At 40.2% G+C, this 16,238-nt stretch overlaps 1 protein-coding gene across 1 annotated transcript in view; it reads right to left on the reverse strand.

Moving 5' to 3' along the window:
- PDIA5 (protein disulfide isomerase family A member 5) overlaps positions 1-16,238 on the reverse strand; it is a 188,141-nt gene that overhangs the window by 61,479 nt on the left and 110,424 nt on the right. Inside the window, exon 8 of the mRNA XM_072613786.1 lies at positions 12,135-12,202. Within this exon, the coding sequence (XP_072469887.1) occupies positions 12,135-12,202 (68 nt within the window). The remainder of the gene's footprint in view (positions 1-12,134; positions 12,203-16,238) is intronic.

Raw genomic sequence — 16,238 nt, forward strand, 5'->3', positions numbered from 1 at the left:
GCTCAGCGGCTCTCACCGGCTCGGTTTGGCTGGTTCCGCCCGCCCTCCAAGTTGACATCTAACCATTAATTATCAGTCTTTGAGTTTGACCATTCAACCAGCTCCAAATTCATCTCAATGGATTACCATCTAGCCTTCATCTTTCTATCTTGTCCACAAGAACAGCAGTGCTAAAACAGGTAAGCTTGTTGTTCAGTTGTTTCAGTCATGTCTGACTCTTTGTAATCCCATTTTAGGGTTTTCTTGGCAAAGATACTAGAGTGCTTTGCCATTTCCTTCTCCAGCTCATTTGACAGATGAGGAAACTGAGGCAAACAGGGTTAAGGGACTTGCCCAGGGTCACACAGCTAGTAAGTGTTGGAGGCTAGGTCTTGAATTCAGGTCTTCCTGACTCCAGGGTTGGAAATCTATCCATTGTGCCACCTAGCTGACCTTATAACACTACCGTGATCTCAGTGAGCTCAGTAACACTGGCCAAAAAGTTAGTCTGGTGTCATCAGTTCTTTATGAAGCTATCGTGGTTCTTTGTGATCACCATTTTTTTCCCCCAGATGTTTGCTAACCAACATTTAAAAAATACATTCTAAAATTTTCCAACAAATTGAAATCAAGCTCACTGGAAGAGATTGCATCCTCTGCCCTTTTGTGAAGATTGATCAGTATTTGCTCTTCTCCAACCTTCTAGTGCTTCAACTATTCTTTACAGTCTTTCAAGTAACAATGTCTATGGCTCAGCAATCACAACTGTAAGTAACTTCAGTACCCAAGGACACAGTTCAACCAGTGTTGTGACATAAATTCATTACAGGAAGTTAAAGTGTTCTTTTTGCTGTTGTGTTTCAGTTATTCAGTCATGTTTGACTCTAGGACCCCATGGACCATACTGTTCATGCGTTGGGTTTTTTTTTTGGGGGGGGGTAAAGTTATTGCAGTGGTTTGCCATTTCCTTCTCCAGTAGATGAAGCTAGTAAGTGTCTGAGGTCAGATTTGAACTCAGGAAGATGAGTCTTACTGACTCAAGGCCCAGTGCTCTATCCAATGAACCACTTAGCTGCCTCCTAGCATTCTTTTACTATCACCTTACTTATCTCAGACATCAAATCTCTACCAGCAGTTTTTGCTTTTTTAAGGAAAATTTGGTCATTTTTCTTGGCAGAGAAAACAGAAGAAAACAGGCACCAAGCAGTTCTCCTTTTTGTTGTTAGTCATCACCACCCAACCGACCCTGAAAAGCAGTCCTATTTCTTCTTTAATCCTTTCTCCCAATATAGCTAAAACAAGGCCTCCTTTTTAATTGTCCTCTCTCCTCCCTAGCCTTAGCTCATGCTGAGCTTCAGCACTCCTGACACTATTCTGGCATACTATGCCACCCTTTTTATTCATAGCATTTCTTGCCCTTGTTTCCTTCTCCAGTACAGATCTTTAAAAAACAAAGAAAAAAACTAAATTGGTTGGTGAGATCATTACGTATTCACACTGGTTTCTTTATACTTCTCCCTGTGTTTCCAACTCATTGAAACTGTTTCCCTTTGTGCCTTCAGACTTTTCCTTCTTGAGCTGCCATATGGCCTGGATCTGCCTCTGTCCATAAAATGGTTCTTCAACATCTCTCCTCAAAGTGAGGGTCTACATCTTGTAACGATACTTGGGGCCTTCCTCTCCTCTGTTATGAGCTAGGTAGGTGTGGCTAGCTTTCCCCAGCAGTAAGCTCCTCCCTGTTGGGGAGAAGCAGATCCCAAACAGAATCCCTCTCCCTTTGTTGCTCTTCTCAGTTTTGAAAAATGAAATTATTGAAGTTGATTAGTTAGTAGAAGCTCTGCCTTTGTGGAGAAAGCGAGAGTAAGACAGAGTTTGGGCTCCTTCCAGCAGACATCTGGATAGCTGAAGTCTGCCATCACTGACAAAACATCCCTCTGGACAGGTCTTTCAAAGTGTTTTCCAAACTCATCTAATTCTTCTTTCTGTCCTAGTTTCCTTTTCTCCTCTCCCCTCTAAGCCTCACCTCTTCAACTTTGCTTCCACTGAACTGTGCCTTGTATAACATTTTGCCTAATTTCATGTTTTTGTTTTTTTTTAAGGATTAATTCATGAGACTCAGCTTACCTAAGTTGGCTATGGCTGTTCCATTCTAAATGACCTCTCCTCTCCATCCAAACTGTTTTTACTCTGTGTCAAGGATGTACAGTAGAGGTTCTTAATCCTTTTGTTTTTTGTCATGGATCCCTTTGGCGGTGGTGAATCAGCCTATGTACCCCTTCTCAGAAAATGTTTTTAAATGCCTAAAATACATAGGATTGCAAAGCGAACCAATTATATTGAAATACAACTATTAAGTATTTTTTTTTAAAGGTCACAGACTCCAAATTAAGAACCCTTTTAGTGTAGAGTATCATAGCATTGAGTAATGTTTAGACTATTGGAAGGTGACTTCTAATCCTTACGATTCTATCCCCTGTCATGAGATATAGTAGGAACAACAATGGAGGTGGAGCTGGGAGGACTGGGTTCAAGTCCTAGCTTTACTTCTTACATGTGTGATCTTGAGCAACTCACAATTTTTCACAGTCCCTTCATCTGTAAAATGAGGGAAGTGGCCTGGATCAGGGGTTCTTAGCTTGGGACTTACATGAATTTGTTTTCTAAAAGTACTTTGTAATATTATTTTATGCAATTATAAACAATCTGACAAGGGTCCTGTAGGCTTCAGCAGACTGCCAAAGAGTCTGTCCATCACACACTAAAAAGTTAAGGGCTGTTGGACTAGATCTCTGTAGGGTACCTTCTCACTCTTAATTCTATATTCACCAAACATGTCATGTGCCCTCTTGCCTCTTTTTTCATATTGCTTCCCTTGCCTGGAATGTTTTTCTCTCCTCTATGCCAAATCTTACTCATCCTTCAAGGTTCTGTTTAAATCCTCCACTTACTTCCCTCACCTGAAGTAAGCATTTCTCTAAACTATTCTGAATGAGTCTCCATCTGATAAATGTTGGCTGGGCAATTACTGTGTGTTGCTACTGGGTCAGCTGTAAAGGCAATCAAGACTTGGTTCTGAGCATGAAGGAATTTACAACATGGTGGTAAAGGAGACAAGACAAGTGGACACATATGTATGATATGGTACCATAAGATGGTGCAAAACACTCTTAATGTTTAAAGGAAAGAAACAAGTATTGGCTGCATACAAGGTGTGTGTGTGTTCGTCCTTTGTTGCTGAAGAAGACCATGCCATCAGAGAAATGATGACATGATTTGCACTTGACTTTGTTTTGGGTGAGGGAGGGCTGTGCAGATCACCAGCCTCACTTCTCCTCCAGAGTCATCTGAATCCAGTGACCAGATATTCACCAGGAAGACTGGAGATGACCCAGGATCAGGCAATTGGAGTTAAGTGACTTGCCCAAGGTCACACAGCTAGTAAGTATCAAGTGTCTGAGATGAGATTTGAACTCAGGTTCTCTTGACTCCTGCACTAGTGCTCTATCCACTGCACCACCTAGCTAGGTAAAGTTTATGGATAAGATGATAGCACTGATGTATAGAAGTTTGGTAGAAAATGATGGGGAGGGCATCGCCTGCAAAGGGAATAGCAAGAGGAAAGACAGTGAGGCAAGAAAGTGAGATTTGTCCAGGGAACAGTGCAGTCAGTCAAGTTTGCATGCCAAACAAAGGATGTGCAGGAGACTAATATGATACAAAGTTGCAAAAAAAGCCTTGAATGACAGGCTTAAGAAGTATAGACATTAATCTGTATGCAACAGAGAGCCACTGAAAGTTTTTGAGCCAGGAAACGGAATAATCAATGTCCTGGCTAAAGAATCTGGAGGCAACATGTAATATGGATTGGAGGGAAGAAGTAAGAAGCAGGGAAACCAGGGAGAAGGCTGTTACATACTTCAGAACTAAGATAACAAGCAAGGACAGTGAAAGTAAAATAGAGAGGTATAGACCTGAGAGACATTGCAAAGGAAGACTATAAAGAGTGGGTGACTAATGGAGTATAGCAATGCAGAGAGGAAGAAAGAAAACAGTCCTGACGTTTCAAGCCTGAGTGTCTGAGAAAACAAGGATGCTCCTGCCAAAACAGGGAGTGAGGAAAAAGGAGCCATTTTAGGGTGGCCAGATGAGGGGAATCTGACCAGCCCAGGGCAGTCAAACGACCTTAACAATCTTAGATAAATTCTGAAGTGAAAATTTCTACCAGGGACTGGAAATGTGGGCCTGCAGTTAACTATTTAGGAGAGGATCCATAATAGAAGCCAAAGCTAAAACTGTGGGAGTGGAGGAGAAATGGAGAAACAGCCCACAGAGGAAAAAAGTAGGGATAAAGACAAAACCTTGGAAAACATATCTACAGGAGGTAGGAGGAGTATACTTTATTTAAAATTAAGAGTTTACATTTATCCAAACTAGTAATTCTTAAACTGTGCATATATATCATGGCTTCATAAATTATGCACATCATAACTGAATGTTTTGTGGCAAAATCACTTACCCAAACACAGCAGTGAGACTGTTTATTGTTAATTCTGAGGGGATGTAATGACTAAACTTGGAATGCTTTTTCCATCCTGTAGCTTAGTGTTTATATGCAAGCCAGTCATTAATTCTACATTTCTCCATCCTCTTGAAAAAATGGTGAGATGCAGTTTTAGGATGTGGAAATATTTCCATTTTTCAAGATATCTAGCCAAAAAACTCACCATGATTTGCAAATGTTGTCAAATAAACAACCATTTTCAAATCCCTAGACACATACTTACATATAAGAAACGTGCTGGAGGCATGAGAAAATGTCTGATGGCTACGAGGACCCACAATTAAGACAGTATAAGTGACTCTTTCCAGCTCTCAATCCACAGGTCCTCCTTCTCTGACTACTGTTTTCTGCAGCACCAGCAGTAGCAAAAGGGTTATCTAATCAACCTCCTTACTAATCAAATTCTGCAACTAATTCACCAGATGGAAAATTTTCATTTGCAGACTAGATGAAATTTGAAGATTAAGAAAAATTTGATCAAGCTATTTTTCAAAAGCTATTGCTTCTAGACTGGCAAGAAGTTTACAATTTTTGAGATCTTTATATTCTTTATCCAGCAGATATTCATTGAACAAATTCCTTTAGAACTGGAGCGTGCATGGGCAACAGATCTAAGCAAAAGGAATGGGTGAAGCAGTGTCTTGATGCCCTTAGAGATGAAGGGGCAAATGTACTGGAAGGGCAATCCAAGAAGAGGAAATAAACTGTCATAGCGCCTCAATCAGTATTTCACAGAAGCATCAAAACAGGAGGAACACATAAAGCCATAACACACAGGGAACCCTACAGAAGAGAGGGAGCAATCGAGTATTCATTCTGCTAATAGGCAATGCAGGGGACATGAAAGTGCAAGGTGGGGAGGGGATAACAGATAAACATCCGCACATTACGGCAACAAGATGGTGACTGTGATTTCAACTTGTTTATTAACAACATCTTAAGCTAGCTACACTCCACAAGGTTTAGAAAAGAACAAAAATGTCGAAAGGTCTCAGTGCCCAGAAGGTATCAGAAGATAAAGCAGATAATCATTAGGCATGAGAACAGACTAGACCCAGATCTTATCACAAAACAGCTAAGGATCTGGGATAGGGAGACATTTTAAAGAGTAGCTGGAAAACAGGTAGACAGGTAATGGCTTAAAAATTAGGCCAGTCATGTAGGCCAGAGGTAAAAAAAAATCTGAATAGACCAGCAGCAGGAATCACAAACTAAAACAATGAGCTCTCAAGGGTCAGAAACCCATTCATGGAGGCTGGTTTTTTAAAATGGGGGGAGGGAAGGTCAGATGAAAGGAAACTGGATAAAAAAGAATGGGAAACAAAGGGGCTTGAATTTAGAGAAGGAATCTGAGTAACAAGTATGGGGCACTAGCCACTAGCCACGAAGGAGATTCCAATACATTAGAGTCCTAATAAAGGGCTATGAGGCAGGAGCTCTCAATACACAAGAAGTCGCAAAAGGAATGCATTTCTAAAATTCATTTATAAAGTGATACATGGTGGCTAAATTTTTAGTATAGCTCACAAAGCCCTATTTAAGCCACAAAATGCAGTAGTATTTCTACAGAAAAAGGAGTTCAGAACTCCAACTTGGGAACTCATGGAATACATCTCTGCCTCACCTTCAGATGCTACACATGGAAAAATCTCCTCTACCAGTCCTTTTTACTCCCTACCTTGTCTGTTCCACTTGCAAAGCAATAGGAATGGGCACTCCTCCAGTTGTGAACTACTAACAGTGGTTACTATGGACCAGATGGAAGAAGGGCTTGGGCCACAGCAGAGAAAGAGCAGGAAGGGGAGGCCCTGGGCAGGAAGCTATGGGCAGTCAGTACCTCTTGCCACAGCAAATTCCCAGGGATACTTTTATAACACCAGTACCTAGCATTTGTACACAATAGGAAAGCAATGAAAATTGTTCTCCCTGATATATTACTATCCACAGGCTTAATACCTACATGTCTCAGAAAGTAGAATTTTCTGTCAATAAAAATGGGTACATTTGTAAAAGTCACATTTAAAAGTATCCTTTATAATCCTCCAATTGGGGAATGACTAAACAAATTACGGTCTATGGATATAATGGGATATTGTATCATAATAAATGACTAAGTGGAAAGAACTGGAAAGGAAATTGTAAAGAGCTCTTATGAACTGATGTGGAGCAAAGTGAGAACAATGACAATAACATTAGAGAGAAAAACAACCTGGAAAGATTTTGAACCCCTGTCAATGCAAGATGATTGCCCAAGGAACTAAAGATGAAACATGCCACTTTATGAACTTAAAAATGCAGAGACAAACATACCTATATTTAGGCATGGCCAATGTGGGACTTTGTTTTGCTGGACTGTGTATGTTTATGATAAGGTTTTCATTTTTCTCTTTTGTTCAATGGTGGGGGTTGGGGGATGCAGAGGAAAGAACAGATTTTAGAGGCACATGGAAATAAATGAGTATATTTTTAAAAGTGTCTTTCATGGACGATGCCTATCAATTGGGGAAGGGCTGAATAAGTTGTAATATATGATTGTAACAGAATGCTGCTAATGATAAGCATGATGGTTTCAGAAAAACCTGGGGAGACTTAAATGAACTGACACAATGTGAAGTAAGCAGAATCAGAAGAATGTCATACACAACAGCAGTAATACTGTAAAGATAATTAATTGTGAAAGACTTAGCTACTCCAATCAAGACAATGATCTAAGACAACTATGAAGGACTCTTGATGAAAAATGCTATCCACCTCTAGAAAGAGAACTGATGAATTCTGAGTGAAGACTGAAACATACTTTTTCAATTTATTTTTCTTGTTTTGTTTTTGTGTTTTTTTGATAACTTTGCTGATATAGGGATATGTTTTGTATGATTTCATACATCTAATTGATATCATGTTGCTTTGCCTTCTCAATGGGAGGGAAGTGAAGGGAGGGAGAGAATTCAGGTCTTAAAACTTAAAAAAATGTTAAATATAAAAATAAAAACTTAAAATAAAAAAGCAAAAAAAAAAAAAAAAGGTGATCCTCATGACACTCTGCCAGCACCATGACATCTAAGGCTGCTACCTACCTTGCCAAGCCTTAGTTCCAGCTCTCTTTTGTCCCAAGTAATTACCTATTTCACGTCTTTCCTTTTCTTCTCTTTTTGGCCTGGTGCTTCCCTTTTCACTGTTGGGGCTTGGACCTTCTAACTAGGATTTCTTGCTTTCCCTGGCCCTCCCAGTCTCACAGCTTATCTGATGTCCTTCTGTCCCTAAAACAAGCACACAGTCTTTGGGGCTCATAGAGCAAACAAAAACAAGGAAACTATAGGAGTTTTAAGATTTCAAAGTCTCACAGGATTCCTTAAAAGGCAAATGGTACCAGGCTTGATATTTTCAAACTACAACCACATTCTTATCTTTAGAGCACCCCTGATTACTTGTACTTTTTTTAACTTAGGTTGGTGCCACTGATTCCTCCTCTTGTGAATAAGGCTGCCTTCAATGGCTCTCCCATCTTCCTTATCTTTTTACTTAGTCCCAATAAACTTTTAATAATTTTCACTGACTGACTGAAAGACAAAAGGCCTGAGGGAAATGGATTAATAGTTAGTCTCTAGATATACAAAGAGTTACAAGAAGACTGACCTGCATTTCAGAAAAACACTTAAATTTCTGTTTAAGCATCCATTCCTTTACATTTCACTATAGTAAGTAGGGCCAGGGCTCAGTGGCAAGGAAGACAGGAGCTCTATGCTATCAGAAAGACTAGAGAATGTAAAGGAACAGAGCTGGGAGTGGACCCTTTCTTCAAGGCCACTAGAGACTCTAGAAGACTCCATTGAAGAGAGAATGGTGCTGAAAGTCAGGGAATGAGTTCCAAGCAGTGACCGGGTCTATTCTTCAAGGGTAAAAGGGAGGCATGCAAAGAAAAGGAAGGAGAGTCACCTGACAAAGCTGGGGCAGATGTCAGACAATTTGCTGAAGTGAGAGGTAAATGAATCACCTACCTGTACTTCCTGCTAAGGGAGGAGAGTGATCAGGCCTGAGTCTGCAGATGAGAGCAAAGAAGTTCACTTGAATGGAGAGGAAAATGAAGGGGTGACATGTAGGACAGTTACCAAGGATACAAGTCATGTAAAAACTCCTTATAGCTGCTGCCTTCCCGGAGCAAGAAGAGAGTGAAAAGAATCAGAGAGAGGTACAAGTTCTATGGTAAACTGTGTTAATAAGAAATGTTCTCTGTGAGTAACTAAAAAACTAAGGTCTTTGAGACAAAATAACAGGAGAGGCTCTTTAAAGTCACCACAAGTGTAAGGAATATGGTACTCAGTAGGAACATCTCTTAGGTTCAACCAAAGAACCTGCTCTGACTGAAGATTCTTGTTGAGGCAACTTCAACAGGCACTAGATCCAAATCATGTCTCTATGAGATATCTTTACCAAATAGCTCCCAGAACATCAACTGCTTTCAAGAGTTTCACTGTATTTTCATGTACAAGTAAAGAATAATGGGAATGACTTGACTAAGGCAGGAACAGCTCTGCCTTCACCCAATCCATTGCTACCAATCTCTTGGATCCCATCAGTCAAAGGCAGAGATTTGAGTGAAGAGGGCTCTGCTGCTGTCTGACTGATCACAAAACACTTACAGAATACAGAGCACCTTCAGGTGTCCCATCTTGTAATGCAACCTGGGATTCTGCCAAGCATATTCCTCTTTCAACATGACAGCAGCATGAGACAGCTTCTGACTGTTCTTGCTTTGATTCCTTCACCTATTATTGTAGCATGTGAAAGAAGCTAATATACTGTTTGAAAAACTCAAAGTGAATTAAGAAATAACCTAGCAGAGTAGGAGAAGCTTGTCTCAATTAAATTAAGGCTGCAGTTTTCATGAGCATCTGAAGATGATTTTTAAAACATCAAAAGAAGGGAGAGAAACTCCAACTAGGTTTACACAAAATGTTGGACGCAATGAGTTGTCGGTTTGTTTGGGTTTTTTTGGAGTGGAAGGAGAGGAGTGGGAGTGGAGTCTTATTTTTTAGGGCTTTTTCTCAAAATAAGTGCTTACTCTACCTGATACTATGGGCCCACATAGTATCATACTTTTTTTGGTTTTGTCAATTAGATTGAAGACTCCACCTCCTTTGTTCTCCAGTATGTCCAGTCTTCATATGCCGGAAGAATCAAAACCAAAAAACTGAAATGCCAAATTCTTTAAAACTTAAGAACTTATAGGTCCATCTGTAACAAAAGTTTTATAACATTTTAAAAATTAAGTTACCATCTATAAGACTCTGGGCAAGTCATGCTGTTTCCCAGGGAGTGTTTCCTCCTCTATAAAATGAAAGATTGGACTAGACTAAAGTCCCTTTCAACCTTAAAACCTAAGGCATTAAGTATTTAAAGGGATTTCATGAAAGAGATAGTAATTAGTTATTCTTAATTAACACTGAGGCAAAACAAGAGGAAAATATAGGCTCATATATAAATAGCAAAGATATAAGAAAAACTGAACCAACCAGAGATATAAATTCTTAGAACGACTCCTCAAATTTGGCTATTTCTTGATGTTTCTTTTTAATTCCTCCCAAATATAGGCCTTCCTCAAAGTTTAGTTCTTGGCTCTATTTTTCTCTCTTTACTGCTCTGCCCAAGAGAGCTCATTCTTTCTCATAGCTCTAGATATCATCTCCATGCGAATAGCTCCCAAATGAACATTTCCAGTCTTGAGTTTTCATCCAAATTGGAGTCTTATGTCAGTCAAATATCCGACCTTTTACTCAAATTCAATAGCTGCAAACAGTATTTCCTCCCACCCCTACCCAGTCAGTCCTTCTGCCTGATGCTTATTTTTCTCAAACACCATTATTTTCCCAGTCACCCAGGTTTGCAACCTCAGTAATGCTTTATTCCTCCCCTCTCTTTTGCTCCTACTGCCAGTCCCTGAGTCATAATAATTCATCAAAATATTACTTGGATCCATCCCTTCCTTTTTATTTTTACTGTCATCATTCTAGTTCAAATACTTTCCACTTCCTTCCTGAACTAATACAACCACTACTTACTTAATTGACTTGCTCGTCTCTAGTCTCTCTCTCCAATTCAACCTTGAGGAAGATTAGGCTTCCTAAGGCCCTCCACGACATGGTCAAACTTTATCCTCCACTACACTTCCAGTCTCCTAGCCAAAATAGGTTATTCTTTGTTCTCTAAACAGATCCCATGATAAGGGCTCATGTTTCTTACCCAACTTTATTTCTATTAAGTAGATTATGATCACATTTTAAACCTTATCCCTACTCCTCAATCTCTCAATCATAGCCTTCAAATACACCCTTAAAAAAAGACAGCTAAATCTATTTTAATGAAAAGACAAAGGTCATCCAACATGAGCTCTCTCAACTTTTGTCCTCCACTCTGAAACACTTCTCACCATCAACATTAACCTTCCCTTTGGTGATAAAAGAAGAGATATCTCTAATGCTGAATAAGGCTAATCCTTCCATTTTTGCTTTTAATTACATTTCTCTTCTATTTTCTCCAGGACCCTACTCCATTCATCAATTTCTCACTTTCATCTTCCAATTACATCTCTACCTTGGCTCCTTCCCATCTATTTATAAATACATTCTATTCTCCCCATCCATCCTATTCAATTAGTCCTGTCTTTTCACTATCAAACTTTTGGAAGAAGTGGTCCACAGCTGATGCCTTCAGTTCCATTTTCTCCTTAATCCTCTGCAATCTGTTTTGATCTCCCACCACTCTACCAAAGTCGCCAATTACCTAACTTTCAAGTCCAGTGGAGTTTTCTCAGTCCTCACCCTGATTGATCTCTATGTAGTAGGCTGACATTGTTGATCACTCCATCCCTTCTGGAAATTCTCTTTTTCCTCTGGCTTCAGAGGTACCATGTTTCCTTGTTTTTACTCTTACCTCTTTGATAGCTGCTTCTCTTACTGACTTTAGGATTTAATTTCTTAAAGTGAAGGTATCCCCAAGTGCTAACTTTTGCTCTCTCCCCTTTTTCTTTCTATCTTCTTTCCCCTGGCTACCTCATTTACTCCAACAACTTCAACTGTCACCTTTATGCAGATGACTTCAAGATCTTAACCTTAGATTGGTATTGGCTTGTCCCTTCTAGCCTCACTGATTCTCTGACCACTTGCTCTAGATGTTTTAATGCCCTTATGAATGATTCTCTCTCCCACTGTCACTATCAACTTTCTGATTTCCTACTGCTGGAATGATCTACTCCACAGATAATTCCTGATCTGCTTATACGCGATCTATATTTTCCTCACTATTTGCAGTGGACTCTCCCAGTCTCCAGGCCATGTAGTAGCCTGTGGCTGATTCCCTAGAAAGTCTTTTCTTAGTAGAATTGAGAGATCTCTCACACCACACAACACGTTTAACCCTATATTACATTAAGTGTACAAAGGGCCTTCTCTTTTATTCAGCAGACTCAGCAGCTTTAGGGTCTGAGTCAATGTTTCTATTTCCTAAAATGTCTCTTTCCCCCTTCCTCTGCTTATACATCATTCCCTCCCCCACCCTTCAGACTTGTACCCTTGTGCCCAGTAAACAGCATCTTACTTACATGGGTGCCTTTTAATTCTGTGGCTGCCTGTTGGAAAGATGGCATCATCCGCTTACACATGGCACACCCTGCAGCACAATCGAGAGAAAAGTCAAACATGGTTATCCATGACCTGAGATTATCTTCAACTCTTCCTATACAAATCATAAGACCATAGTTTTGGGGATTTAGATATTTACACAATACTTAATTTAAATATTAGATATTGAGATAGATCATCTAGCTCAAACCTCTCCATTTTACCAATGAGCAAACTGAGAAGCAGAGATTTATTTGCTCAGGGTCACATAAGCCCCTGAATGGAAAGATGCAGGAAAGGAGTTTTTATGAAGCTCCTATTCAGTGCCAGGCACTGTGCTAAGTGCTTTATAAATATGACCTTATTTGACCCTCACAACAACCCTGTGAAACAACTGTTACTATTATCCCCGTCTGTTGAGACTGAATCAATAGGTATTATCAGCTTAGTATGCACCATGCGCCAGCACCATGCTTGACGATGCTATCTACAGCTATAACTTCATCAACGTGTTGAACTACTCAGGAGGAAACTCTAGAGATGCAGACTGTTACCTTCTCTGCACTTTATAGTCTTAGAGGTGCCAAGGTTACTGAGAGGTCCAGTGACTTTTCCAGGATCAGATAGCTAGTATATGTCAAGAGGTAGCCTTAAACTCAGGGGTTTCTAACCCTGAAGCCAGCTCTCTTTCCAGTACACCAAGCTATCGGACAATGTAAGGCACACTCCTTTGCCTTCAAGTCACTTACAATCTAATTGAGTTGACAGAGCCAATACCTATTAAATAATAAATGTTAAATTGTTTGCTACTAACTGCACATGTAGCTGATATTCAGAGACTTGGCTTTATGTGTTAAGAAAACAATGCACTATAACACTAAACTATACTCAATGATTTTAATTCTGTACCAGGCTCCCTAAACTGCCTAGTCCATTCAGTGCCCAATGGACAGCCCAGTAAATGCACACTAATATTACTACAAGCTTAAATTATAAGCTTAAAGGAAGGAAAACATGCTATTAAAAATCAAGCAACATAATCTAGAACAACAGAAAGTAGAATTCTCTCTACCACTGTTCTCCATCATAAACAGGAATAAAAAAAAAAATGATATACAGAGTTGTCCCAGGAAGGGACATGGTACAAAGGAAAGAGAACTGGATATCACGCTTTTGAGATCCACTCCTGGCTACTCAGTCTGGAAGAATCAGAGGATCCTAGATCTACCACTAATTTGCTGTGTGACCTTGGTTATGTTGCTTGACTTCTCTTTTCTCATTTGTAAAACTGAGGAAGCTGGACTAAATGATCTATAATAAATGACACCATGTATTCCAGAACACTAGAAATTAGGATTATACATAACATTGCCTCCTACTACTGGCAGGGATAATTAAGATAATTAAGAAATTCATTCTTCTTTTGGGGAAGCCTTGGAACTCAAAGTCTACTTGATGTTATATTATATTGTCCAGAGAGTGGAAAAGCTAGTCTTTATTTTAGCTCAGCCCCAGGAGATTTACAGAGCACCAAAATCTCAGGCATCACACATACACTATAAAATCATAGAGATAATTTTGACATCACTTAAACTCCCCCTGACCTTAAATCATATTAAATATTCTGCAATGACCATGCAAAAGAAGAGACAGTTCTCTTGCAGACACAGGCAGTTCCTAAAGGAGCAGACTTTGCTAATTTAACAGATGCTGTGCTGAAACAGGTTCTGAGAAGTGTCTGATAGCCTCAGAAGCCAAAGAAGAAGCCATGTGCAGTGTCAAACAGCAGATTCCCATCTCCATACATTACAGTGGGGCAAAGAGATCGTGTGTCAGTATTGTCAGTGCTGCCAAGGCCTGCTTCAGGCTAACGTCTCAGCAGGAAGTGAGTAGGATAAGGAAAATGGGAGAATTTCCTCTTCTTGGAGTACATCCTAGAGAGTAGGGTTGAAATTCTCAAAAACTCAGGGCTATTGAAGAAGCAGAGTGCTATGGTGGATAAAGTTGGCCTCACAGTGAAAAAGGCTGGGGTTCAAGAACTACCTCTGTGGGACCCTGGGTGAATCATTCAAGAACTCAGTGCCCTAAGCCACTGGCTAAAGTGTAAAGTAGCTGCTGATCTGAAGTGATGAGAGGTTTCTTCACTTTAAATTCCCTACCAGGAATGATGTTTGATATGGTTCATATGGCCATGCCTGCTATTTTTCTCTCTACTACCTCCTGAACTGGCATGTTAAGCCGGACAGACCAGGGGAAGTGGAAACAAAAGCATAATTCTCACTTGCTTAAAGGCTGCAGCATCTCCTTTCTGCAAAGGGCGGGGGGGGAGCCTCTAAAAATTCAGATTTCAGAAATATTTGTTTATACTGTTCACTCATCCTTCAGTTGATTGTTCATCATCTTGGTAATGAAAAATGTGAGGGAAGAGAATGTAGAATTATCTGGGGAACCTGTTCCCACTATGGAGATCCATAAAGATGAAAAGGGAAAAAAATGGACAACACCAGTGAGCTCAGCTGGATGCATGCTCTCTAGGGAAATAAGCCTAGATAAATGTGCCAAGTGAATATCAGTGGACTATCCTGGGAAGGGATTATTTGGCTGAGGTTCAAAGAGAGAGTTTCCTGAACCCCCTCCCTGTCTGTACCAGAAATAAGAACAGTGGAGACCTGTGGAAGGAACAGCTTAAACAATGTGGGTGCTCAGAGAGGTTTGATGGGAAATTATTTGATCATCAGCAGGTTTTTCCCACCGCTGAAAGAGAATAGAAACTATAAAGGTAAGATGCAGCTGGGTTTTCACCAGAAGGATAATAGAATGCTTTTGGTGCCAGGCTCTCAAAATGACAGCTGCTAAAAGTCAACCCTAAGGGACTGTGAGTGGGTTTATAAGAAGGGAAAAGAAGAGAAATAGCATCTGCTCTTTTATCATAAGGTTGAACCCTCTGAGGGTGGATCTGCCATCTTGCCTGTCCTCCTTCCTGTAAGAAAAATTCAGGAGGCGATTCCCAGAGAGAATGACTGTAGTCTTGATTAAATAAGCCAAACTTAACATATCTCAGAGAATTATTACCCCCCCACCCCAATTTCCCCATCAGGCATCAGGAACACACCCACTCAGTAAGAAAGAAGACACATCTAGTTTAAACTTCAACTAATTATCTCTGGTTACTTCCTCGGCATACCCTACCTGCACCCCAAGCTCTAAAATCGCCAACCCAAAGAGATTACATAAAGAGAAGTCATTGCCACCAAGTGAGGAGGATGGACAGATGGGCAGTCAGGTAGGTAATCTGTGGCAGAGAGAGAGATAAGTTGAAGAGAACTTACAATATCAAAGATATTAAAAAAGAAAACAAAGCAAATGATCCAAAGAGTATATAGTATTTCTCAAAAAAGGCAGTTGATAAAGTCTTCCAAAGTAAGCTAGCCTAGAAAGGAGGAATGGGGTGCTTTAGAAAATAAAGGAGGCTGGAGCAGAGGATTTTTCATTGGTGCTCTAGGACCAAAGTCCTGAATGGTTCTAGGACAGTGTTGTAGAGTAGAAACAGTACAGAATTTGGAATCAAAGGAGACAGGTTCAAATAACAGCTCTTCTAACTTACTACTTCTATGACCTTGGGAAAGTCACTTATCTTCTGGCATCATTCTTCTCATCTATAAAATGGAACAGTTGCACTAGCTGATCTCGAGAGTTCATCTCAGCTCTATATCCAGGGATTCATGACCCAGTACTATTTAAATAAAAGCCTCCCCTTCCAAAAAGAAAAACAGAAAGGAACCTCTGAAGGAATCTCATGTAACTGGAAGGCATGAAGGCCACAGCACAGAGGAAGAGAGACCAGCCTGGAATCACCAAGAAGGCAGGGTACAGTTGGTGGCAGCAACAAGAGATGGTCTTGGGAGTTGATCTGCCCTCCTAGACAGAGTCACAGGCCCTAGTTAGGCACAGCAGGCAGGCAGAGACAAAGTAAGGTGTCAAGAGTCAACATGAGATATTAATGATGATTATGTGCACAAAGAATAAAGGCTGTGAGAAGGGAAGGAGGACAGTTTGCTCAGGGAAGAAAATGCCTTTAAGGGATG

This window comes from Notamacropus eugenii, chromosome 5 (genome assembly GCF_028372415.1).
Source record: "Notamacropus eugenii isolate mMacEug1 chromosome 5, mMacEug1.pri_v2, whole genome shotgun sequence".
NCBI classification, from domain to species: domain Eukaryota; kingdom Metazoa; phylum Chordata; class Mammalia; order Diprotodontia; family Macropodidae; genus Notamacropus; species Notamacropus eugenii.